Genomic DNA, 27465 nt, shown 5'->3' with positions numbered 1-27465 from the left:
TCCTGAAGTATGGACACATTGGATCTTCTCGCGGTCCATGGCACTCTCAGAACTTTCCTCCAACATCTTCCTTCGCTCAGTCTTCCTTACAGTCCAGCTCTCACATCCATAGGTTACTACGGGGAATACCATTGCTTTAACTATGTGGATCTTTGTTTCCAGTGTGATGTCTCTACTCTTCACTATCTTAAAAAACCATTAAAAACATATAATCACCACTGTACAGTCAGGGTGATCTTAAATGTATTTATGGATACATTCCAACCAAAGGTATATTTGATTTTCTGTTTTGTATTGGCTTAGCCTTTGTCAGTGATGCTTAACAGAACAAACAGACAAAATACAAAATTTGTGAGTTCAGTAGTTGATTAAATGTCCTTTGACCAGTACCTGGCACCTTGGAGTGCCTCTGGTGTTGCCGCAAGAAGGTCCTCCCTGGTGCATGTGGCAGGGCTCAGGGTGCATTGCAGCAGGTGGTCAGTGGTTTGCTCTTCACACTCGCATGTCGTGGATTCCACTTTGTAGCCCCATTTCTGAAGGTTGGCTCTGCATCTCGTGGTGCCAGAGCCAACCTTCCAACCTTCCAAGTCGCCCAGTCCTCTGTGTGCCCAGGAGGGCGTCTCTCATTTGGTATCAGCCATTGGTTGAGGTTCTGGGTTTGAGCCTGCCACTTTTGGACTCTCGCTTGCTGAGTTGTTCCAGCGAGTGTCTCTGTAGATCTTAGAAAACTATTTCTAGATTTAAGTCGTTGAAGTGCTGGCTGATACCCAAACAGGGGATGAGCTGGAGGTGTCTCTGCCTTGGTCCTTTCACTATTGGCTGCTACTTCCCGGCGGATGTCAGGTGGTACGATACTGGCTAAGCAGTGTAATTTCTCCAGTGATGTAGGGCGCAGACACCCTGTGATAATGCGGCATGTCTCATTAAGAGCCACATCCACTGTTTTAGTGTGGTGAGATGTGTTCCACACTGGGCATGCATACTCAGCAGCATACTAGAGCTGTTGTGGTGTATCCAATGCAATTTTCTGAATCGGCACCCCAAATAACCAAACTGAATTTAAAGTTGACCAAAAACTGATTCATAACCCTTTTGGTACTAATGTTGACGAGCAATCCCTGGTCAAAGTGGTCCCTGGTCAAGTGATTCCAGGTCAAAAAGAAAGCTGGGAGCTGCTGTTTTTTTTTTTAACTTTCCCTAAAAGAACACAGAGATTGTGGTTTTAGGAGCAAACCAGAAATTGGGACAGTTGAAACTTGCGTGTTATGCATTAACTTGCCTGTTTGTAGAAGCATCTGCTGAGCAAACATTTTGCAATGAGGTTTCCAAGATTGAGAAAGATCTGTGCTTGCCTCATGTCCCCCTTTTCATGAAATACCTTTCAGAGAGCCAAAACACATTTGGAAATGTATTTATTTAATTCAACCCTGTCCCCATAATGGGATTGAAGGTGGCTAAGGAGACCCCAGGGGTGCAGTGGGTTAAAGCGCTGAGCTGCTGAGCTTGTTGACCAAAAGGTTGCAGGTTCGATTCCGGGGAGCGGTGTGTCAGCCCCAGCTTCTGCCAACCTAGCAGTTTGAAAACATGCAAATGTGAGTAGATCAATAGGTATCTCTTCGGTGGGAAGGTAATGGTGCTCCATGCAGTCATGCCAGCCACATGACCTTGGAGGTGTCTGCAGACAACGCCAGCTCTTCAGCTTAGAATGGAGATGAGCACCACCCTCCAGAGTCGGGCACGACTGGACTTAATGTCAGGGGAATACCTTTACCTTTACTAATGACATATTTAAAGTAGTCCAAATGGAAAACAATTTAAACCCATGAATCGAAGTATAAATATGAGTTTCAAAAACAGTAAACCATTTAATTTATTTACGCTGTTTCTATCCCACCCATTTCAGTCCGAAGGCGACTAAGCTAAATAAAGCTAAAACATTTTTTTTTTAAATTAAAATTCATTGTAAGGCTAAACATATGCCATGAATGGATATATAAATGGAAAAGTACTTTTAAACTGTTTATGTCCAAGGGGCCATGGTAGCCCTGGGGGAAAACTCCTAGCTGCAGAAAACTTGCTGACTGGAAGGTTAGCAGTTCGAAACCATCGGTCGGGGTGAGCTCCTGCTGTTAGCCCCAGCTCCTGCCAACCTAACAGTTTGAAAGCATGCAGTGTGAGTAGATCAATAGGTATTGCCTCAGCGGGAAGGTAAAAGGCGCCCATGCAGCCATGCCAGCAAAACACAACCAGGACAGCCTACAGACAACAGGCTCGTCGGCATGGAAAAATAGAACAAGAGCACCTCCCCATGGCCAGAGTTGAGCATCGCCTCCAGACACTAGAGATGGAAAGGGAAACCTTTGCCTTTGTTTGTGTATTGTATATCATTGTTACTGTATAAAAGGCATTGAATGTTTGCCTTTATATGTGTATACTGTAATCAGTAATCCGCTCTGAGTCCCCTTGGGGAGACAGAGTGGAATATAAATAAAGTGTATTATTATTAGTGACTTTTAGTATTGTGATAATTTTAAATAGAGTTCTCATTCCCTTTTATTTTATGACACTTGAGAATCATTTTGAGTGCTACTTCAGTAGAAAAATGAGACAAGAGCGTAATAAATACACTGCATTGTCAAAGGCTTTCATGGCCGGAATCACTGGGTTGTTGTAGGTTTTTTCGGGCTGCATGGCCATGTTCTGGAGGCATTCTCTCCTGACGTTTCGCCTGCATCCGTGGCAAAAGCATCCTCCGAGGTTGTGAGGTCTCACAACCTCTGGGGATGCTTGCCATAGATGCAGGCGAAACATCAGGAGAGAATGCCTCTAGAACATGGCCATATAACCCAAAAAACCCTACGACAACCCAATAAATACACTGCTTATACTGTCAATAAATGCTATCAACTAGGATTTTTAGAGAATTGATTTTCTCGTTTGCTTTCCGAGTTGACACTGGTTGAATGGTGGAGACATCAACCTATTTCTAGTTCATATAACTATTTTGATGTGTTCATTTTATACATGTGTTTTGTCCCATTTTCATATTAATTTCTATACAATCTAAACAACAATGTATTTAAATACTGCATAGATTCGCAATATCCAAAACATTTGTAAAATGTCAGAGCCTTGAATCCCAGTTCTGTCGGAAAATATTTGATGCCAACTGAGTTAGTAATAAGAACCACCTCTTGCCAAATTTATCAGAGCTACCATTAGAGTAAATTTAACATGAATTGGCTAGATATTGTACCACAGTTTTGTACATTTAATCTGTGTTTTATTTAGGTTTACTTAACACCTCTCATCCGCTATGACATTTTGCCTCCTCTTCTCTTTTCCAGCCCAGATGCAGAATCGGAGTAGCGATTGGTGACCAAGTCCTGGATCTCAGTGCTGTTAAACATCTGTTAAATGGACCTATCCTTTCGAAGCATCACCACGTCTTTGAGCAGGTATTTTATTGACCGGACTGACATGGCCATTCGGGGCAAAACGGATAAATCCAGAAGTGAAGGCATCCCGTAACTCCTGCAGTCCCACTTTTCGGCTGCTTTTTAAAATGCCCCAGTTCCCGACTCCTCCTCCCTCTTTCGTCCTCAGCTTACGTCGCCTGCTGCAAACATATTGTTTTCTCACGTTTTGCTTTGTTTGTAGCCAACCCTTAATAATTTCATGGCGCTAGGCTGGGAGGCATGGAAGGAAGCCAGGGTCTGCCTCCAAAAGCTGCTCTCCGCAAATGAGCCAACGCTGAGAGATAATGCAGAGCTACGGAAAAGGTAAAGGTGATGGTGTTATACAGCCCAGGGGGGGGGGGGGGGGTGAAGATGGCCATAATAATGTTCAGTCTGAAATCCTTGGTTCTTTCACTTGGAAAATATACCTTAAAGCAGGGCTTCTTGGAAGCCTCATGGGACTGATTGGCATCTCATACACACCCACACACACACACACACACACACACATATGATCTATCTATCTATCTATCTATGATCTGAAGAGCAACCAGAGTAGTCTGAGTATGTGTGTGTGTGTGTGTGTGTATTTCCAGGACACACACACACATACCTACATATAAATATATATACATATATACATATATGATCTATCTATCTATCTATCTATCTATCTATCTATCTATCTATCTATATCTATGATCTGAAGAGCAACCAGAGTAGTCTGAGTATGTGTGTGTGTGTATGTGTGTATTTCCAGGACACACACACACATACCTACATATAAATATATATACATATATACATATATGATTTGTCTATCTATCTATCTATCTATCTATCTATCTATCTATCTATGATCTGAAGAACAACCAGAGTAGTCTGAGTATGTGTGTGTGTGTGTATTCCCAGGACACACACACACATACCTACATATAAATATATATACATATATGATCTGTCTATCTATCTATCTATCTATCTATCTATCTATCTATCTATCTATGATCTGAAGAGCAACCAGAGTAGTCTGAATATGTGTGTGTGTATTCCCAGGACACACACACATACCTACATATAAATATATATACATATATACATATATGATCTGTCTATCTGTCTGTCTGTCTGTCTGTCTATCTATCTAGTATCTATCTATCTATCTATGATCTCAGGAGCAACCAGAGTAGTCTGAGTATATGTGTGTGTGTGTATTTCTAGGACACACACACACATACCTACATATACATATATATACACACATATATACATGTATCTATCTATCTATCTATCTATGATCTGAAGAGCAACCAGAGTAGTCAGTGTGTGTGTGTGTGTGTGTGTGTGTGTGTGTGTGTATCCTGGAAACCTTCCAGTAAAGGGGACCCCATCTACACTACCATGTAATATGGTTTTGGAATACAGTTTAACTGCGTTTTAACCCTAGACTCATATAATTCAGCTCAATGCAGTGAAACTGTATTTGCAAACAGCTTTTGGGGCTTTGAGAGCCGATGTCATATGGACTAGTACTTGCCCATTGACCACTACTTCGGGTAGCACTGGAGTTGCCAAATGTCACTTAATGTAAATGTTGTCCCTCATTTAAGAACCAAAGGACCCTCTGCACTATCATATAAAATCCAGATTATCTGATTTGAACTGGATTATATGGCAGTGTAGACTCATATAATCCAGTTCAAAACATAATGTTGGTAACCTGGATTATATGGCAGTGTAAAAGGGGCCTGAGGCTAGATCTACACTGCCATATAATCTGAGGGACAGCAATTACAATAATACAGGTCATGTGCTTTGAACTGGATTATATGAATCTACACTGCCGGATAATCTGGATCTATCTATCTATTTCTCAATCTATCTAGCTATCTATCTTTCCTGGAAACTACACTACCATATAATGTACAAGAATCTGGATTATGTGCTTTGAACTGGATTATATGAATCTACACTGCCGGATAATCTGGATCTAGCTATCTCGTGATCTATCTAGCTATCTATCTTTCCTGGAAACTTTCCAGTAACGGGGACCCCATCTACACAACCATATAATGTACAACAATCTGGATTATGTGCTTTGAACTGGATTATATGAATCTACATTGCCAGATAATCTGGATCTAGCTATCTCTCTATCTAGCTATCTAACTATCTTTCCTGGAAACTTTCCAGTAACGAGGACCCCATCTACACAACCATATAATGTACAATAATCTAGATTATGTGCTTTGATCTGGATTATATGAATCTACACTGCCGGATAATCTGGATCTATCTATCTCATGATCTATCTAGCTAGCTATCTTTCTTGGAAACTTTCCAGAAATGAGGATCCCATCTACACAACCATATAATGTACAAGAATCTGGATTATGTGCTTTGAACTGGATTATATGAATCTACACTGCCAGATAATCTGGATCTATCTATCTATCTATCTATCTATCTATCTATCTATCTATCTATCGCTCTATCTATCTATCTATCTATCTATCACTCTATCTATCTATCTATCTATCTATCTATCTATCTATCTTTTCTGGAAACTTTCCAGTAATGAGAACCCCATTTACACAACCATATAATGTACAAGAATCTGGATTATGTGCTTTGAACTGGATTATATGAATGTACACTGCCAGATAATCTGGATATTATATGGCCGCGTAGGTGAGACCTTAGCATGTCTTTTTATCTTATCAACAATGCTGCAGGCAAACTAAGGCTGGATCTACATAGCCGTATAATCCAGATTATCAAAGCAGGCAATCCAGATTATCTGCTTTGATCTGTATGATGAGACCTGGTGTTTTTCCCCTTCCAGAGCATTCATACCTCAGGCGTCTGCTATAATGCATCTTCCAGCTGAAATTGGTAAGTTCACCGAATGTATGATATACCCATCAGTTATATCTGTGGCAGAAGGAGATACAGAACTCTCCGAAACAACAACATGCAAAACAACAACAACAAACAACCATCACAAATGGGGAAGTGCTGCTGACAAAGTTCAGCTAAACTTTCTGATGCATGACACAAGAGGGCAGTAGATGAATAGTATATGGAGTAGTATAGTACTTGCAATCCAGGACGGGATTTGTGGATGTCATAACATGATAATGGCAGAAAAGGATAAGTCCAGGCATGGGTAAACTTCAGCCGGTAGGCTGTTAGGAATTGTGGGAGTTGGAGTCCAAAACACCTGGAGGGCCAACGTTTGCCCATACCTGGTGTACACTTTACAGGTAGACATGTTTTTATGTTCAACTGAGCTGCTGAACTTGCTGATCGAAAGGTCGGCAGTTTGAATCTAGGGGATGGGGTGAGCTCCTGCTGTTAGCCCCAGCTTCTGCCACCCTAGCATTTCGAAAGTATGCAAATGTGAGTAGATCAGTGGTTCTCAACCTTCTTAATGCCGTGACCCCTTAATACAGACCCCTATTTTGTGGTGACCCCCAACCATAAAATTATTTTCGTTGCTACTTCGTAACTGTAATTTTGGCTACTGTCATAGAATCATAGAGTTGGGAGAGACCTCATGGGACATCCAGTCCAACCCCATTCTGCCAAGAAGCAGGAATGTTGCATTCAAAGCAGCCCTGGCAGATGGCCATCCAGCCTCTGTTTAAAATGTAATGTAAATATCTGATATTCAGAATGTATTTTCATTCACCGGACCAAATTTGGCACAAATACCTGATACGTCCAAATTTGAATATTGGTGGGGTCGGGGGCTAGATTGATTTTTATCATTTAGGAGGTATAGTTGCTGGGATCTATAGTTTACCTGCAATCAAAGAGCATTCTGAACTCCACCAATGATGGAATTGAACCAAACTTGGTACTCAGAATTCCCATGAGCAACAGAAAATACCGGAAGGATTTGATGAGCACGGACCTTGGGTTTTGGAGTTGTAGTTCACCCACATCCAGAGAGTACTGTGGACTCAAACAATGATGGATCTGAACCAAACTTGGCACAAATACTCAATATGCCCAAATGTGAGCACTGGTGGAGTTTGGGGAAAACAAACCTTGACATTTGGGAGTTGTAGTTGCTGGGATTTATAGTTCACCTACAATCAAATAGCATTCTGAACCCCACAAATGATAGAATTGGGCCAAACTTCCCACACAGAATCCTGATGCTCAACAGAAAATATTGTGTTTACTGATGGTCTTTGGCGACCCCTCTGACACCCCCTCACGACCCCCTCAGGGGTCCCGACCCCCAGGTTGAGAAACACTGGAGTAGATCAATAGGTACCACTTCAACAGGAAGGCAACGGTACTCCATTCTGTCATGCTGGCCACATAACCTTGGCGGTGTCTATGGAGAATCCCGACTCTAAATTTGCTATGCATTTATCTGGATGGAAACTTTTTTATATATATAGGGGCTAGGAAGGAGCCTATAAGTAATAATAATATATAATAATAATAGTCTAAGTATACCTCTTATTGGGGGCCCCAGCGGTGCAGTGGGTTAAAGCACTGAGCTGCTGAGCTTGTTGACTGAAAGGTCGCAGGTTTGATTTCGGGGAGCGGCGTGAGCTTCTGCTGTCAGCCCTAGCTTCTGCCAACCTAGCAGTAGCAGTTCGAAAACATGCAAATGTGAGTAGATCAATAGGTACCGCTCCGGGGGGAAGGTAACGGCGCTCCATGCAGTCATGCCAGCCATATGACCTTGGAGGGGTCTATGGACAACACCGGCTCTTTGGCTTAGAAATGGAGATGAGCATCACACCCCAGAGTTGGACATGACTGGACTTAATGTCAGGGGTCAACCTTTATACCTATTATTATTATTATTATCTAATAATACCTCTATGAAGCCTCTGGTGGTGCAGCGGGTATTAACCGCTGAGTTGCTGAACTTGCTAACTGAAAGATTTGTGATTCAAATCCAGGGAGTGGGGTGAGCTCCTGCTGTTAGGCCCAGCTTCTGACAACCTAGCAATTCAAAAATATGCAAATGTAAGTAGATCAGTGGGTACCACTTCTGTGGGAAGCTAACGGCGCTCCCTGCTGTAATGCTGGCCACATGACCTTGGAGGCGTCTATGGGCAATGCCGGCTCTTAAGCTTAGAAATGGAGATGAGCACCAACCCGCAGAGTCGGACACAACTAGACTTAATGTCAAGGGGAAACCTTTATCTTTACCTATGCCATCAATCAAACCTTTTGTGAATTCTCATCCTTCTAGGAGATTACACCGATTTCTATTCCTCCCGGCAACACGCTACCAACGTTGGGGTAATGTTCAGAGGAAAGGAGAACGCCCTGATGCCCAACTGGTCAGTCCTGGTTTTTCTCCAAATTTGCTCTCTTTGGAATCACTTAAGTTTAAGGCTATTTCTTAAGTTTCTTCCCCCAGGCAGGATGCAGCCAGGCTTTGAAGCTGCAAGGCTATTCAATGCTGATCACGCTGGGAATAATATTTGACATAGTATTTGAAAAGTGCTATGAACCACGACTCAATATATCAGGATGGGGGAAACGTTTTTCAGTTTGCAATATAATTCACACTTGCCAAATTAATGTTTGAGCCACAAATATTTCATATATTTTCCCATTTTTAATGTAATTCTCCATTCTAAAACTGCATGCAAAATTCATATATTTGAGGACATTATAGAAATGAAACGGAAAGTTGTGTGCATTTGGGCAAACCAATGTCACCCATCGATATTTCTATCGTCCAAGGCTGCACTTACCAGTCGGATACCATGGACGTGCCTCTTCCGTCGTCGTCTCTGGGACACCCATCCGGAGGCCAGTGGGACAAATGAAACCTGATGAAGGTGAGTTTTTCGGATTCTGGCATGAATGGGAAACTAATATTATATCGTCGAAGGCTTTCATGGCCGGAATCACTGGGTTGTTGTAGGTGTTTTCCGGCTATATGGCCATGGTCTAGAGGCATTCTCTCCTGACGTTTTGCCTGCATCTATGGAAAGCATCCTCAGAGGTAGTGAGGTCTGTTGGAACTAGGAAAAAAAGGATTTCTATATCTGTGGAATGACCAGGGCGGGACAAAGGACTCTTGTCTGCTGGAGCTAGGTGTGAATGTTTCAACTTACCACCTTGATTAGCATATAATGGCTTGACAGTGCTGCCTAGAGCAAACTTTTGTTGAGAGGTGATTAGATGTCCTTGTTTGTTTCCTCTCTGTTGTGCTGTTGTAATTTTAGAGTTTTTTAATACTGGTAGCCAGATTTTGTTCATTTTCATGGTTCCCTCCTTTCTGTTGAAATTGTCCACATGCTTGTGGATTTCAATGGCTTCTCTGTGTAGTCTGACATGGTGGTTGTGAGAGTGGTCCAGCATTTCTGTGTTCTCAAATAATCTGCTGTGTCCAGGTTGGTTCATCGGGTGCTCTGCTATGGCTGACTTCTCTGGCTGAAGAAGTCTGCAGTGCCTTCCATGTTCCTTGATTCGTGTCTGGGCAATGCTGCTGCATTTGGTGGTCCCTACGTAGACTTGTCCACAGCTGCATGAGATACGGTGGACTCCGGCAGAAGTGAGAGGATCCTTCTTGTCCTTTGCTGGACGTAGCATTTGTTGGATTTTCTTGGTGGGTCTGTAGATAGTTTGTATGTTGTGTTTCCTCATCAGCTTCCCTCTGCGGTCAGTGGTTCTCTTGATGTCTGGCAAGAACACTTTTCCTCTGGTAGATCTTCATCTTGACTCTCGTGGCTTCTTCTGTCTGAGGTTGAGTCTCCATTGGCCTGAACTGAACCACCTTAACTGGGCTCTCCAGGCCAATGGAGACTCCACCTTAGACATCAGAAAAGCTGCAAGGCCACTGAGAACAAGCCATGAGAGTCAAGACAAAGACCCACCCAGAGGAAAAGTGTTCTTGCCAGACATCAAGGGAACCACTGACCACAGAGGGAAGCTGAGGACGAAACACAACATACAAACTATCTCCAGACCCACGAAGAAAATCCAACACATGCTTCATTCAGCAAAGGACAAGAAGGATCCTCTCACTTCTGCAGGAGTCTACCGTGTACCATGCAGCTGTGGACAAGAAGTCTACATAGGGACCACCAAACGCAGCAGCATTGCCCAAACACAAATCAAGGAACATGAAAGGCACTGCAGACTCCTTCAACCAGAGAAATCAGCCATAGCAGAGCACCTGAGGAACCAACCTGGACTCAGCATCTTATTTGAGAACACAGAAATGATGGACCACTCTCACCACCACCATGTCACACTACACAGAGAAGCCATTGAAATCCACAAGAAGCATGTGGACAATTTCAACAGAAAGGAGGGAACCATGAAAATGAACAAAATCTGGCTACCAGTATTAAAAAAAACCTCTAATATTACAACAGCACAACAACAGAGAGGAAACAAACAAGGACATCTAATCACCTCTCAACAAAAGTTTGCTCCAGGCACTGTCAGGCCATTATATGCTAATCAAGGTGGTCAGTTGAAACATTCACCCCTAGCTCCAGCAGACAAGAGTCCTTTGTCCCACCCTGGTCATTCCACAGATATATAAACCCATTTTCCTAGTTCCAACAGACCTCACTACCTCTGAGGATGCTTGCCATAGATGCAGGCGAAACGTCAGGAGAGAATGCTTCTAGAACATGGCCATATAGCCCGAAAAAACCTACAACAACCCACTAATATTATATCATTTTATGTATTTTATTTCCTGGTATTGTTATGTTTTTTGTATTGTAATGTGTGTACTGTATTGATGGGCATAGCTTTTCCTTTCACAATGTGCTTACTTTTTGGATTTGTTTTGTTTACATCACAGCTAAACCTCCAGTTTTTGGTGCTTCCAGACTTTTGGATATTGAGTTAGAAATGGTAGGATTGATTTTCTTTTATCTATTCCATTTTTTCTATCGTCTCTTTTATTTATTTATTTATTTATTTATTTCTGGTACTTTTACCCCGCCCTTCTCAACCCCCGAAGGGGGACTCAGGGCGGCTTACAAAGAAGGCAGAATTCGATGCCTTTATACATTACACATAGTATACAAAAATATACAAAAACAAATATACAGAAATATAATTAAAACGATCATCACAGTTAAAACATCAGCAACCGGTGCCCAACATATTATATAAAATATCATATAAAAACATTCTTATAATCAGCGTTTCGTTTCCCGAGTTCCTCGTGTCTAGTCCGTTAGTCATTTCCTAGCCATCCATAAAGTTCTCTCTTTATCTGCCCGCCTGACCAAATGCCTGGTCCCAGATCCATGTTTTTAGTTTTTTCCTAAAAGAAAGGAGCGATGTTGCAGATCTAATTTCCCCGGGGAGTGAGTTCCACAGGTGGGGGGCCACCACCGAAAAGGCCCTGCTTCTCGTCCCCGCCAATCTCACCTGTGATAGAGGCGGGGTCGAGAGCAGGACCTCTCCAGAAGATCTTAGGCTCCAGGGTGGGACATAGAGGGAGATCCGTTCGGATCCGTTCGGATTCGTTCTTTCCCTTTCCAAGCGCTGTTTTAGCCCCTTTGAAGTAACATGATTTTTTTTGATGGGCAAATAATAATTGGATGGAAACAGATGTAAGACCAGTGGTTCTCAAGCTTCCGAAGGCCGTGACCCCTTAATACAGTTCCTCATGTTGTGGTGACCCTACAGCTGATACTGACCACCAAGGCTCCTTCTACACTGCCATATAAAATCTCTTATCTCTTTTGATAATCTGGATTATATGGCAATGTAAAAGGGGCCCATAATTCCTTTTTTGTGCAAACCTCAAAAGAGAGCTTGCCCTTCGTGGAAGGCATTGGTTCCTTGGCATACGTGACACCTTCTTTTGCATTTTTCAGGCTTTCTTTGTCGGTCCTGGAAATAAACTGGGAGAACCCGTCTCCATCGGTGAAGCTCACAAGCATATCTTTGGGATGGTCCTCATGAATGACTGGAGTGGTATTGTGTACTCCTTCTTCTTCTTCTTCTTCTTCTTAGTACATTTTTGTATTGGAGATATAGAGTAGCACATAGGGTGATGCAAAAGACTTGTTCAAGGGAAGAGAGACAAGGCATTAAAACAAACCTCCAAATTGCAAAATACCCGAGGAGATAAAATAGAACCTTTCAAAGAAATACTGAGTCTCTGAAGTTGTTGATTAGATGCTCCTTCCTTCCTTCCTTCCTTCCTTCCTTCCTTCCTTCCTTCCTTCCTTCCCTTCCCTTCCCTTCCCTTCCCTTCCCTTCCCTTCCCTTCCCTTCCCTTCCCTTCCCTTTCTTTTTCCTTCCCTTTCCTTCCCTTCTTTCTCTTTTCCTTTCCTTTCTTTCCCTTCCTTTCATAGAATCATAGAATCATAGAATCAAAGAGTTGGAAGAGACCTCATGGGCCATCCAGTCCAACCCCCTACCAAGAAGCAGGAATATTGCATTCAAATCACCCCTGACAGATGGCCATCCAGCCTCTGCTTAAAAGCTTCCAAAGAAGGAGCCTCCACCACACTCCGGGGCAGAGAGTTCCACTGCTGAACGGCTCTCACAGTCAGGAAGTTCTTCCTAATGTTCAGATGGAATCTCCTCTCTTGTAGTTTGAAGCCATTGTTCCGCGTCCTAGTCTCCAAGGAAGCAGAAAACAAGCTTGCTCCCTCCTCCCTGTGGCTTCCTCTCACATATTTATACATGGCTATCATATCCCCTCTCTGTCTTCTCTTCTTCAGGCTAAACATGCCCAGTTCCCTAAGCCGCTCCTCATAGGGCTTGTTCTCCAGACCCCTGATCATTTTAGTCGCCCTCCTCTGGACACATTCCAGCTTGTCAATATCTCTCTTGAATTGTGGTGCCCAGAATTTCCTTTCTTTTCTTTCCCTTCTTTTCCTTTCCTATCTTCCCCTTCTTTTTCTTTCTTTCCCTTCTTTCTTTTTTCCTTTCTTCTTTCCCTTTCCTTTCTTTCCCTTTCTTTCCCTTTCCTTCCCTCCCTCCTCCCCATACACATGTCCCTTTCTTTCCCAGTAACATCAAAGAAGGCCACTTCACCTAGCAAGAGCCAATCCGTCATCTAGCAACAGTCAATCCAGTGGCACGAATCATAGAATCATAGAATTGAAAGAGACCTCATGGGCCATCCAGTCCAACCCCATTCTGCCAAGAAGCAGGAAAATTGCATTCAAAGCACCCCCGACAGATGGCCATCCAGCCTCTGCTTAAAAGCTTCCAAAGAAGGAGCCTCCACCGCAATCCGGGGCAGAGAGTTCCACTGCTGAACAGCTCTCACAGTCAGGAAGTTCTTCCTAATGTTCAGATGGAATCTCCTTTCTTGTAGTTTGAAGTGTGTGTTTATGAAGTGTGTGTAGTGTGTTTATTCTCTCTTTTTTCCTCCATTAGCTCGTGACATTCAGAAATGGGAATACGTCCCTTTGGGTCCCTTTCTGGGCAAGAGTTTTGGCACAACCATCTCTCCCTGGGTGGTCACCATGGAAGCTCTGATGCCCTTTGCCTTGCCAAATCCCATCCAGGTTAGGAAAATGTGAGCAAATGCACCCATTGTGATTAATTGGATTAATGTATAAGGCTATCTGAGTGATACTAAAGCATGAGTGATTCCTAGGGATGTGCGATCCATTTTAAAAAATGGTTCAAAAGTCATTACAAAACTGGCGGGTGCTAGGATTTCGTTTCAAAAGTGTTTCTAAAGTATAGAAACACTTTAGAAAGCACTGGGAGTATGGAGCAGCTGGCTGGGAGTCAGTTGCATTAAGATCACTACTGACCAAAAGGTCATGAGTTCGAAGCCAGCCTGGGTTGGAGTGAGCTTCTGATCAATTTGTGTAGCTTGCTGTCGACCTTTGCACCTGAAAGACAGTTGCATCTGTCAAGTAGGAAATTTAGGTACCACATATGCGGGGAGGCTAATTTAACTAATTTACGAGGCCATAAAAAGATCCAGCAAGCATGCAAAGAATGAGGAAGTACTTCATCAGTGTCACAAATGGACAATGAGGCAATACGTCCACTGATAGCTGGAATATCCTCATCAAAAGCTGGAATGTTAAATAGCCTCTGAGTGTCTGTTGTTTGCCATGTAAGTGTGCATTGTAATCCACCCTGAGTCCCCTGCAAGGTGAGAAAGGTGGAATATAAATACTGTAAAGAAATTAATAAATAGTTAGTGAAAAAATTGTCACTATAATGAGAGTAACGAAATTTCATGACTATTCATTATAGTAATTGCTCAAAATTACTAGTCTGATGCATTTGCATGGAATTGCTTTCCATTTTGTTTTGTTTCATTTGTTTTGTGCCATTTTCATGTGCTTCCAAACATGGGGAGCCTATCCAAATGGGATTTTCATCTTGCAGGTGAAAGAACAAAACTTTTCGGACCATTGGCAGCAATGGGAGAGTTTCTTAGGTTCGCCCTCCCATCAGTTTTAGGGCCAGAGGGGTGAAAATTACCACATGTGGAGGGCATATCGACCCATTTTAGCACACCAAATGTTAAAATCTTTGGGTCTTCCCCCAATTTTTAGGGATTTTTTTCCTTTTTATAAATAAAATCCCCTTTAAAGTGTTCCTTTTTTCTCCCGGCTGGCTCAGCCCTCTCTAACTTCAGCAGCAGTAGCAAGAGGGAGCTGCTTGCCAAATGGGAAATACACACACCACACACACAGCCCGGTGTCTAGCCCCAATATGTCACTTCTTATCTTATCTATATAAATAAAAATGTAATGTTCGTTTGTGGGATTAACATAACTCAAAAACCACTGGACGAATTGACACCAAATTTGGACACAAGACACCTCTCAGGCCAACGAGTGACCATCATTCATAAAAACACTGAAAAACACAGCGGAAGGGACTTAAAAAGCCAAAAAAGATGCTACAGCACATGCGCAAAAATGACTCCCCCAGTAAACAAAACATACAATAGCATATCCACACACTCTTCCGGACTTCAGCTCCCAGCATCCCCTAGACCAGACTATTTAAGAGAGGAGGATGATCCAAATGCACTGCTTCCAAGCGGTAAGGATTCTTCTACTTGGATTTCTTTGAGAACATCCCAATCCCGGCATATTTCCAATTTCCTATTCCTGGACTGCAACTCCCAGCAACTCTCCAGATAGATAGATTAGATAGAGATGGATAGGTAGATAGATAGATCAATCAGGAGGACTGTAGGGAGTTGCAGTCCAAGAACAGGTAGAGAAGGAAGAAAGGAGAGAAAGAGGAAGGGAGAGAGAAGGGGGGGAAGGAAGAGAAGAGGAAGAGAAGGAAGAGGAAGAGAAGGAAGGAGAGAAAGAAAGAAAGAAAAAAGGGAAGGAAGAGAAGGAAGGAGAGAGAGAAAGAAAGGAAGGAAGGAAGGAAGGAAGGAAGGAAGGAAGGAGGAAAGAGGGAGGGAAGGAGAGAAAGAAAGAAGAGAAAGAAGGAGGGAAGTTTGGCCACAGCAACGTGTGTTGGGTACTGCTAGTCTTACTAAAAATATAACAACAGCAAGCAACTCCTTTAAAAGCTTTTGCAGCAGCAGCATTGTCCCCTCATTTAAAAGCAAATGACGCACTCGCAGTGGTCACTTTAGGGGTGGTCACCCCCTTAAATACCCTGTCCACATCCTGTCCTGATTGGCCCAAAAACTTCCTCCTCCTCCTCCTCTGATGCATGCGGAAGAACTCCCCCTTCAAAGCCATGCAGCCTGAAAACAAAATTCAGCACTATAAGTCCCAGCTTCTGCCAACCTAGCAGTTCGAACACATGCAAAAGTGAGTAGATCAATAGGTACTTCTCCAGCGGGAAGGTAACAGCGCACCATGCAGTCATGCCATCCACATGACCTTGGAGGTGTCTAGGGGCAACGCCGGCTCTTCGGCTTAGAAATGGAGATGAGCATCATCTCCCGAATCAAATATGACTAGACTTAATGTCAGGGGAAACCTTAACCTTTAATTTGCCTTATCTTTCCTGCATGATAGTCAAATAGTCTTAACATAAAAACATCAGCATACAATATAAAATATGCAAACATGCAAACATTAAAACAGGATTAAATATAAACAGCATTTTTAAAAATCCCAGTTAAAAACTTTCAAAACATATTCAAAGTTCTGTATTGTTTGCAAACTGCTTAGCATCCAACCGCCTTGGTTTGCTACAAAAGGGAATGACGCTTCTTATGCTCTTTCAAGGATCCCAAGCCACTGCCCTACCTCTGCGATGATCAGCCTTACACATTCGACATCAGCCTCTTCGTCGCTATTAAAGGTATGCTACTGCCTTCTCTGCGCTTCCTTCTGTTTAATTCCAGCTAAATTTGCTTTTGTAATGGTTTTGTAGAAGGCGGATTTAGCAGGTGTTGCTTGTGACACAACCAGGTTACAAGCAACTCTTGCTGAAATTTCCTCTTTACTACCATAGTAAAGACCTTTCCAGTAGGCATGGATAGAGTTGTTCGGATAACTCGTTGCTCGTAATAATTTTGTTAAAATTACCTTTTTGAAGCGATATCGAAGCTTTTTTTAAAAACGGAAGTCCCTTTGCCCTTCCGAAGCTTTTTCCGCCATTTTTGTTACAACTCTGGAAGTGAGTCGGAAATGATTTGGTTTTTTCCTGCTTCTGGTCTCTGGCCTCGGGTCAAGCCAGAGAAGCCAGTTTTAAAGCCAGAGAAGCCAGTTTTAAACCAGAGAGGAAAGGAATTTCCTCTGCTTGTTTTTCCCCAATTCTGGTCCCTGTCCTCGGCTCAAGCCAGAGAAGCCAGTTTAAAACCAGAGAAGGAAATAATTTCTTGGCTTTGGCTTGAGCCAGAGAAGCCAGTTTTAAAGCCAGAGAAGGAAGGAATTTCCCCTGCTTGTTTTTTCCCAATTCTGGTCCCTGTCCTCGGCTCAAGCCAGAGAAGCCAGTTTTAAAGCCAGAGAAGGAAGGAATTTCCTATGCTTGCTTTTCCCTGCTTCTGGTCCCTGGCCTCGGCTCAAGCCAGAGAAGCCAGTTTTAAACCAGAGAAAGAAGGGATTTCCTGGCCTCTGCTCAAGTCAGAGAAGCCAATTTTAAAGCCAGAGAAGGAAGGAATTTCCTCCACTTTCTTTCCCCTGCTTCTGGTCCCTGTCCTCGGCTCAAGCCAGAGAAGCCAGTTTTAAAGCCAGAGAAGGAAGGAATTTCCTCTGCTTGCTTTTCCCTGCTTCTGGTCCCTGGCCTCGGCTCAAGCCAGAGAAGCCAGTTTTAAACCAGAGAAAGAAGGGATTTCCTGGCCTCTGCTCAAGTCAGAGAAGCCAATTTTAAAGCCAGAGAAGGAAGGAATTTCCTCCACTTTCTTTCCCCTGCTTCTGGTCCCTGTCCTCGGCTCAAGCCAGAGAAGCCAGTTTTAAAGCCAGAGAAGGAAGGAATTTCCTCTGCTTGCTTTTCCCTGCTTCTGGTCCCTGGCCTCGGCTCAAGCCAGAGAAGCCAGTTTTAAACCAGAGAAAGAAGGGATTTCCTGGCCTCTGCTCAAGTCAGAGAAGCCAATTTTAAAGCCAGAGAAGGAAGGAATTTCCTCCACTTTCTTTCCCCTGCTTCTGGTCCCTGTCCTCGGCTCAAGCCAGAGAAGCCAGTTTTAAAGCCAGAGAAGGAAGGAATTTCCTCTGCTTGCTTTTCCCTGCTTCTGGTCCCTGGCCTCGGCTCAAGCCAGAGAAGCCAGTTTTAAACCAGAGAAAGAAGGGATTTCCTGGCCTCTGCTCAAGTCAGAGAAGCCAATTTTAAAGCCAGAGAAGGAAGGAATTTCCTCCACTTTCTTTCCCCTGCTTCTGGTCCCTGTCCTCGGCTCAAGCCAGAGAAGCCAGTTTTAAAGCCAGAGAAGGAAGGAATTTCCTCTGCTTGCTTTTCCCTGCTTCTGGTCCCTGGCCTCGGCTCAAGCCAGAGAAGCCAGTTTTAAACCAGAGAAAGAAGGGATTTCCTGGCCTCTGCTCAAGTCAGAGAAGCCAGTTTTAAAGCCAGAGAAGGAAGGAATTTCCTCTGCTTGCTTTTCCCTGCTTCTGGTCCCTGGCCTCAGCTCAAGCCAGAGAAGCCAGTTTTAAACCAAAGAAAGAAGGAATTTCCTGGCCTTGGCTTAAGCCAGAGAAGCCAATTTTAAAATACTTCAAAGGGCCAAAATTAAAAAAATATAGGGGGCACTGGTGGTTTGATTCAAAAGTCAATTCTGATTTTCACAGAAAAAAAATTCAAAACTTTTCGAAACTTCCGAGACTTTTGAATTCTTTTGTTAATGGTTTGAAAGTGTTATTTCCTGTTTCATTGGGTGGTCTTTACTCTGAAAGTAGTTGTTTTACTCCAGAAGCGGGGAAAAGCAAGCAGAGGAAATTCCTTCCTTCTCTGGTTTAAAACTGGCTTGAGCTGAGGCCAGGAAATCAAGATATGCTACATGCACAGCCTTCCCTGCATCTACCAAGCTTGTAACTGTATCGAAAAAAGAGATATGATGAGTCTGGCATAACTTGTTTTTGTGAAATCCATGTTGACTTGTTAGTAATCCTAGCATTCCTTTCTAAGTGATTGCAGACTGCCTCCTTCATGATCTTTCCTGGTATCGATGTCAAGCTGACTGGACATTGGTCATTCCTTGGGTCCTCTTTTTTCCCCCTTCTTGAAGATAGGGACATTCACCCTCCTTCAGTTTGCTGGGCCTTCTCGTGTTCTCCAAGAATTCTCAAATATTATTGCCAGTGGTTGTGAAATGACTTTGGCTACTTCCTTTGAGACTCTTGGATGCAATTCATCTAGTATATTCACACTGGAAGTCCATGCTACTGCCAAATCTCAAAGAGCTCTCTTGGCCTATATGCTTAATTTTTATTTATGCAGATTTCAGCTCGAGAGTTGCTTGGCACAGGGGTTTTATTGTGCTGGAAATTCACTGCAGATAATGTGTTTTATTGCAGGAGATGGAATGAGCAAAGCAGCTAACATTTGCCACTCAAACTTCAAGGTGAGAAAATACTATTTACATTGTCGTTTTTTTTTAAAAAAACAAAACCTTTTGCTGACTAAACTAGAGCCCCCAGTGGTGCAGCAGATTAAACCACTGAGCTGCTGAACTTGCTGACCGAAAAGTCGGCAGTTCGAATCAGGGGAGTGGGGTACAGCGTACCTGTCTGAACGTATCTCCTTCTACATCCCACCTCGGAGTTTAAGATCTTCTAGGGAGGCCTGGCTCCCGGCTCTGTCTCTGTCTCAAACACGCTTGGCAGGGACGAGGGACAGGGCCTTCTCGGTGGTGGCCCCCCCACCTATAGAATTCACTCCCCGGGGAAATTACGTCAACGTCATCCCTCCTCACCTTTAGAAAGAAGGGAAAAACATAGATGTGGGACCGGACCTTCGGGTAATTAGACGGAAATGACAATGACAGTGTTGACTATGGCTTGGAAATGGATTATGGATAAGTTAAATGGAGTACTCAGTCACAGAATTCGGCTAGATAATGGCCACCAGACTGGTAATAGTTTAGTAGATTGTAAGTATATTGTCTTAATGTTTTAATGTTTTTAACTATTACAATGGTTGTTTGTTTGTATTTTATTATGTGGCATCGGATTGTTGCCAACTGGAAGCCACCCAGGGGGTTGAGAAGGGTGAGGTACAAGTGTTCAAAATAAATAAATAAATAAATGGGGTGAGCTCCTGCTGTTATCCCCAGCTTCTGCCAACCTAGCAGTTTGAAAATATGAAAATGTGAGCGGATCAATAAGTATTGCTCCGGCAGGAAGGTAATGGTGCTCCATGAAGTCATGCTGGCCACATGAACTTGGAGGTGTCTATGGACAACGCCAGCTCTCCTGCTTAGAAATGGAGATGAGAGTTGGACATGACTAGACTAATGTCAAGGGGAAACCTTTACCTTTACCTTTAACCTTATAGAAGACCTTGCATATTCAGCTGATCATTGGCTCATCAGTCATACCCTCAGCCCTTTGTACTACTGTAAGAAAGGTTCAGTTTCCCCTATTTGCATGTTCACCCTGCTCCCCAGATTTGAACCGCCAGCCTTTCGGTCAGCAAGTTCAGCAGCTCAGCTGTTTAACCTGCTGCACCACTGGGGCTCCCAGTTTGTTGTTGTTGTTCATTCGTTCAGTCGTCTCCGACTCTTTGTGACCTCATGGACCAGCCCACGCCAGAGCTCCCTGTCGGCCGTCACCACCCCCAGCTCCTTCAAGGTCAAGCCAGTCACTTCAAGGATGCCATCCATCCATCTTGCCCTTGGCCCCTCTTCCTTTTGCCTTCCACTTTCCCTAGCATAATTGTCTTCTCTAGGCTTTGCTGTCTGCTCATGATGTGGCCAAAGGACTTCAACTTTCCCTCTAGTCTCCTTCCCTCCAGTGAGCAGTCGGGCTTTCTTTCCTGGAGGATGGACTGGTTGGATCTTCTCGCAGTCCAAGGCACTCTCAGAACTTTCCTCCAACAACACAGTCCAAAAGCATCTCTCTTCCTTCGCTCAGCCTTCCCTGAGGTCCAGCTCTCACATCCGTAGGTGACTACGGGGAAGACCATGGCTTTGACTAGGCAATGGATCTTGGTTGCCAGTCTGATGTCTCTACTCTTGACGATTTTATCGAGACTGGACATTGCTCTCCTCCCAAGAAGGAAGCGTCTTCTGATTTCCTGGCCACAGTCTGCGTCGGCAGTCATCTTTGCACCTAGAAATACAAAGTCTGTCACGGCCTCCACATTTTCTCCCTCCAGTTGTCAGTCATTCTTGTTGCCATAATCTTGGTTTTTTTGATGTTTAGCTCCCAGTTACATTTCTGCATATTAAAAATGTGGGGAAAGACTTATCCTCCTCCCTCTGCCAGGTAAGCAATAACTACCCCCCCCCCCCAAGATGTTTAGATGCTTCGGTAACATTATTGATCTGAAGACCGGGGTGGATTTGATTGTTCAGCACAAACACAACCAGCATATAGATTGACTTCCTCAGAAAAGAGCTCCGTGGGGAGAGAGGCGTCGTGAGCCCTTATTACTTTTACCAAGGTAAACTGATTGGACTGAGGATACCGAACTGGAGGGAGGAAAAAGATCAATAACTGTCATGGATCAATCTTAAATAATTACAAGCAAGGAGTTTAAGTTGCTGTAGAGTCTTCTGATTAGATAAGGATGTTGTTCCTGGGAGCGAGTCTTTTAAATAGCCAGTTCTGGAAGGTATAGTGTATACTCCACTTTGGCAGGAAAAAAACGAAATGCAAAGATACAGAATGGGGAATGCGTGGCTCGAGAGCAGTACGTGTGAAAAAGATCTTGGTGTCCTCGTGGACAGGAAGGTAAACATGAGCCAGGAATGTGATGCGGCGGCAAAAGAAGCCAATGGGATTTTGTCCTGCATCAATAGGAGTTACTTACTTGACGTTTCGCCTGCATCTATGGCAAGCATTCTCACTACCTCTGAGGATGCTTGCCATAGATGCAGGCGAAATGTCAGGAGAAATGCCTCTAGAACATGACCCTATAGCCCGAAAAACCCACAAGAACCTAGTGATTCCAGCCATGAAAGCCTTCGACAATACATAGTTACTTACTTACTTAGGCGATCCCTCGTTGGCCGAGTAGGATAGTCTTCCAGTATCAGTGTTCTGGTGGGTCCGTAGGTGACTGTGGACCCCAATTCTTGATCTGCATCTTCTCTCGCATCACACACTTGGGAAGTGTCCGACGTGTGATCCAGTACAACAGCCAGCAGAGTGATCTTGTCTGCTGTAGACTCATCTTGTTGTGTTTCAAATAATAATAATAATAATAATAATAATAATAATAATAATAATAATGGCTGCCGATCTGCTACCGGGCTCAATTCAAGGTGCTGGCGTTGGCCTATAAAGCCCTAAACGGTTCCGGCCCAAGATACCTATCTGACCGCATCTCGACCTACGAGCCCACCAGGACTTTGAGATCATCCGGGGAGGCCCTGCTCTCGATCCCGCCTGCTTCACAAGCTCAGCTGGCGGGGACGAGAGATAGGGCCTTCTCGGTGGTGGCTCCTCGGCTGTGGAACACTCTTCCCGCGGACATTAGACTGGCTCCCTCCCTGATGATATTCCGCAGGAAATTAAAGACTTGGTTGTTCAAGAAGGCGTTCGAACAAGAAGTGCAATGATTGGTAATGACTATAGGAATGGAACAACGGAAATGATACTGGATTGTGGTTTGGCCGATGAGACGACGCTGAATGGTTTTCGTAGTAGTGACGATGTTTTTGTATAATGCTGGATTGTGAATTGTTTTTATACTGTGTCTTGAATTTTGTTGTTCCTGTGTTGTACACCGCTGTGAGTCGCCCCCGGGCTGAGAACAGCGGTATATAAGCAAAGTAAATAAATAAATAATAAATTTATTATTATTATTATTATTATTATTATTATTATTATTTATACCCCGCCTCCATCTCCCCAAGGGGACTCAGGGCGGCTAACATGAGGCCAAGCCCAACAATTACAATAAGGCAAAAGAATACAACATAAAATCATAAACTAACACAACAATAGAGTACAACAAAAAGTGTCCGACGTGTGATCCAATTCAACAGCCAGCAGAGTGTCTGCTGTAGACTCATCTTGTTGTGTTTCAAGCAATAATAATAATAATAATAATAATAATAATAATAATCCAATTCAACAGCCAGCAGAGTGTCTGCTGTAGACTCATCTTGTTGTGTTTCAAGCAATAATAATAATAATAATAATAATAATAATAATAATCCAATTCAACAGCCAGCAGAGTGTCTGCTGTAGACTCATCTTGTTGTGTTTCAAGCAATAATAATAATAATAATAATAATAATAATCCAATTCAACAGCCAGCAGAGTGTCTGCTGTGGACTCATCTTGTTGTGTTTCAAGCAATAATAATAATAATAATAATAATAATAATAATAATAATAATCCAATTCAACAGCCAGCAGAGTGTCTGCTGTAGACTCATCTTGTTGTGTTTCAAGCAATAATAATAATAATAATAATAATAATAATAATAATAATAATAATCCAATTCAACAGCCAGCAGAGTGTCTGCTGTAGACTCATCTTGTTGTGTTTCAAGCAATAATAATAATAATAATAATAATAATCCAATTCAACAGCCAGCAGAGTGTCTGCTGTGGACTCATCTTGTTGTGTTTCAAGCAATAATAATAATAATAATAATAATAATAATAATAATAATAATATTTATGGAGCCCCTGGTAGTGCAGTGGGATTATTATTATTATTATTATTATTATTATTATTATTATTAAACTTTATTTGTACCCCGCTAGCATCTCCCGAAGGACTCAGTGCGGCTTACAAAGGCCAAGGCCTCAAAACACAATATAACAATACAATATAACAATATAACAATACAAAACCTAAGCAAATTAAAACGATTAAGCAAAATAAACACAGGCAATAAAACAATACACTAAAGCACAATACAACTGGGCCGGGCCAGAGTAATGGGTACAGGATTACTGAGCTGCTGAACTTGCTGACCAAAAGGTCGGCAGTTCAGATCCGGCGAGTGGGAATGAGCTCCCGCTGTTAGCCCCAGCTTCTGCCAAAGTAACAGTTCAAAAACCTGCAAATGTGAGTAAATCCATAGGTACTGCTTTAAGGGGAAGGTAATGGTGGTCCATGCAGTCCACATGACTTTGAAGGTGTCTACGGACAACGCCGGCTCTTCAGCTTAGAAATGGAGATGAGCACCACCCGCCAGAGTCAGACACAACTAGACTTCATGTCAAGGGGAAACCTTTATTTTGTTACTTTATTTATAACCCACCCCATCTCCCCGGGAAAGGCGTCCGGCAAGGCTGCATCCTCTCACCCAACCTTTTTAACTTGTATGCAGAACACATCATGCGAGGATGTGCGGGGCTTGAGGAATGCAAAGCTGGGGTGAAAATTGCTGGAAGAAACATTAACAACCTCAGATATGCAGATGACACCACTCTGATGGCCGAAAGCGAGGAGGAGCTGAGGAGCCTTCTAATCAAGGTGAAAGAAGAAAGCGCAAAAGCCGGGTTGCAGCTAAACGTCAAAAAAACCAAGATTATGGCAACAAGAATGATTGACAACTGGAAAATAGAGGGAGAAACCGTGGAGGCCGTGAAAGGGTTTGTATTTCTAGGTGCAAAGATGAGTGCAGATGCAGACTGTGGCCAGGACATCAGGAGACGCTTACTTCTTGGGAGGAGAGCAATGTCCAGTCTCGATAAAATAGTCAAGAGTAGAGACATCAGACTGGCAACCAAGATCCATTGCCTAGTCAAAGCCATGGTCTTCCCTGTAGTCACCTACGGATGTGAGAGCTGGACCTTCGGGAAGGCTGAGCGAAGGAAGAGAGATGCTTTTGAGCTGTGGTGTTGGAGGAAAGTGCTGAGAGTGCCTTGGACTGCGAGAAGATCCAACCAGTCCATCCTCCAGGAAATAAAGCCCGACTGCTCACTGGAGGGAAAGATACTAGATACAAAGTTGAAGTACTTTGGCCACATCATGAGGAGACAGGAAAGCCTAGAGAAGACAATTATGCTGGGGAAAGTGGAAGGCAAAAGGAAGAGGGGCCGACCAAGGGCAAGATGGATGGATGGCATCCTTGAAGTGACTGGACTGACCTTGAGGGAGCTGGGGGTGGTGACGGCCGACAGGGAGCTCTGGCGTGGGCTGGTCCATGAGGTCACGAAGAGTCGGAGACGACTGAACGAATGAACAACAACAACATCTCCCCGAATGGACTCAGGGTGGTTTAATCTGGGATCAGATCCTGGGATCAAGGGCAGTATAGATCCAGCTTTAATTCCTTTCTCTTTTGTCCACAGCACATGTATTGGACCATGAAGCAACAGCTGGTTCACCATACAATCAATGGCTGCAACCTCAGGCCAGGAGACCTTCTGGCATCTGGAACCATCAGTGGACCGGTAAGCATTTCAGTGTGCAAGCCTACTTGAGGAAACCAAATTCAAAATCCAGTACTTATGTAAATTGTGTCAATCCATTAGGCTGACTCTAGTTGGGATTCTCTAGCTGGCATTTATACTACATTTTTTCCATATTTCAAAACCAGATGTGAAAAGTCTATTGGATTCCAGACCATTCATGGGATAGGTCTGGTTCAAATTAATGTGGTTAGAAGCGGAGCCCAGTAAGACCCTTTGAGGCTTCCAGGTCCAGTATATACATGTTTACTGGAATCTTTTCTCACCTTTTACTTAGCATGAATATTTTGGAAGCAAAGCAGACTCAGTCCTGGTTAATACTTGGATGGAAGACCACCAAGGTATCATAGGCTATATTTGAGAGGAAAGAACTGGCGAAAACACCTCTATGCTAATAATATAATATAATATAATGTAATATAATATAATATATTGTATATACATATAATATTTATAATATTGTAATACAATATAATACTACTAATAATATGATATTATAATTAAATATTTTATATTACATGCAATATTACTAATAATATTACAGTATAATGGTATAGTACAATATAATATAACATATTGTATATACATACAATATTTATAATATAATGTAGTACAATATAAAACTAATAATAATACAATATTAGGAGAGAAAGAAGTAGGAAAAGAAAAAGAGGGAAGAAGGAAAGAGGTAGAGAAGGAAGGAGAGAAAGAAAGGAAAAAAGAGAAGTAAAGAGGGAGCGAAGGAAGGAGGGAAAGAAGGAGAGAGAGAAGGAAGGATGGAAGCAAAAAAAGCAAAGGAAGGAAGGAAGGAAAGAGGTAGAGAAGGAAGAAAGGAGAGAAAGAGGGAGGAACCATCACTAACTTTTAGTATCTCTGGATTCAATGTAGTTATTTAGTTAAGTCCGGGTTGTTGTAGTTTTCTTCATCACAAACTGCATCCTACGCTTCACTTTAATAATAATAATAATAATAATAATAATAATAATAATAAACAACTTTATTTATACCCTGCCACCATCTCCCTCAACGGGGACTCGGAGTGACTTATATGGGGCCAAGCCCAAACAACAAATAAAACAAATGAAATAAAAATATAACAAATAAAACAAATAAGCATTGCAAAGTACCAGAAGGAAGATGAAAATGGTGCCAGCATATTTTTTTTCCTGCGCAAAGAGATATTATCCTAAAAGTTGCCACTGTTTAAATTTCTCCCCTGTTTGTAGTTACGATTCTTTGGGGATAATTTTGCTCCAAGATTTTAAAGACATTCTCTAGGCCGCTATTCTATAAGCAAGCACACTTTCCAGGGAATAAAACATTAAATTACAGCAAGTGACTAAGTCGAGGGTGTCGGTGGACTGGATCAGTGGCGGCCATTGGCAGGGGTCCATTGTCGAGGGTGCCAAAATATCCTTGAAAGCAGTGGCGCCGAGGAGAGAGCTGTAAGGTGGCCAAGCACAAAGCCAACGCTGAGTTCTTCTTTCAATTTCGTCTTGAAGGATCCGGAGAACTTTGGCTCCATGCTGGAATTGTCATGGAAAGGAACGAAAGCAATTGACCTTGGGAACGGCCAGACGCGTAAATTTCTACAAGATGGGGATGAAGTCATTATAACAGGTAAGTCAAGGACGGAGAAACAAAGAGTAATCTCTCTTATTCTTCTGCTGTATGACCAAATTGGACAACTTTGTTTCAGTTGCTATTTTTTGTTTCCAACATGGATCAATATAGCATTGATTCAAAGCACTTCCTGGGCAAGGCCTTGAGCAGAACTTAGAATCATAGAATCAAAGAGTTGGAAGAGACGTCATGGGCCATCATCCAGTCCAACCCCATTCTGCCAAGAAGCAGGAATATTGCATTCAAATCACCCCTGACAAATGGCCATCCAGCCTCTACTTAAAAGCTTCCAAAGAAGGAGCCTCCACCACACTCCGGGGCAGAGAGTTCCACTGCTGAACGGCTCTCACAGTCAGGAAGTTCTTCCTCATGTTCAGATGGAATCTCCTCTCTTGTAGTTTGAAGCCATTGTCCCATTGCGTCCTAGTCTCCAGGGAAGCAGAAAACAAGCTTGCTCCCTCCTCCTCCCTGTGGCTTCCTCTC

General features: G+C 43.0%; 1 protein-coding gene across 2 annotated transcripts in view; it reads left to right on the top strand.

Moving 5' to 3' along the window:
* FAH (fumarylacetoacetate hydrolase) overlaps positions 1-27465 on the top strand; it is a 36182-nt gene that overhangs the window by 2429 nt on the left and 6288 nt on the right. The window contains exons 1-13 of one of the 2 annotated variants that reach the window (XM_067471442.1): positions 1503-1592; positions 3348-3458; positions 3661-3782; positions 6304-6353; positions 8686-8776; positions 9186-9283; positions 11269-11321; positions 12299-12398; positions 13818-13948; positions 16616-16691; positions 19334-19380; positions 25240-25341; positions 26862-26979. In XM_067471442.1, the coding sequence (XP_067327543.1) occupies positions 3679-3782; positions 6304-6353; positions 8686-8776; positions 9186-9283; positions 11269-11321; positions 12299-12398; positions 13818-13948; positions 16616-16691; positions 19334-19380; positions 25240-25341; positions 26862-26979 (970 nt within the window). In that variant the 5' untranslated portion in view covers positions 1503-1592; positions 3348-3458; positions 3661-3678. Of the gene's footprint in view, positions 1-1502; positions 1593-3347; positions 3459-3660; positions 3783-6303; positions 6354-8685; positions 8777-9185; positions 9284-11268; positions 11322-12298; positions 12399-13817; positions 13949-16615; positions 16692-19333; positions 19381-25239; positions 25342-26861; positions 26980-27465 lie in introns of those variants that run through there. The other variant, XM_067471441.1, reaches the window with a different exon arrangement.

This window comes from Anolis sagrei, chromosome 9 (genome assembly GCF_037176765.1).
Source record: "Anolis sagrei isolate rAnoSag1 chromosome 9, rAnoSag1.mat, whole genome shotgun sequence".
Classification (NCBI taxonomy): domain Eukaryota; kingdom Metazoa; phylum Chordata; class Lepidosauria; order Squamata; family Dactyloidae; genus Anolis; species Anolis sagrei.
Note: the sequence above shows the minus strand (reverse complement) of the source record. Positions and strands in the feature narration are given on the sequence as shown.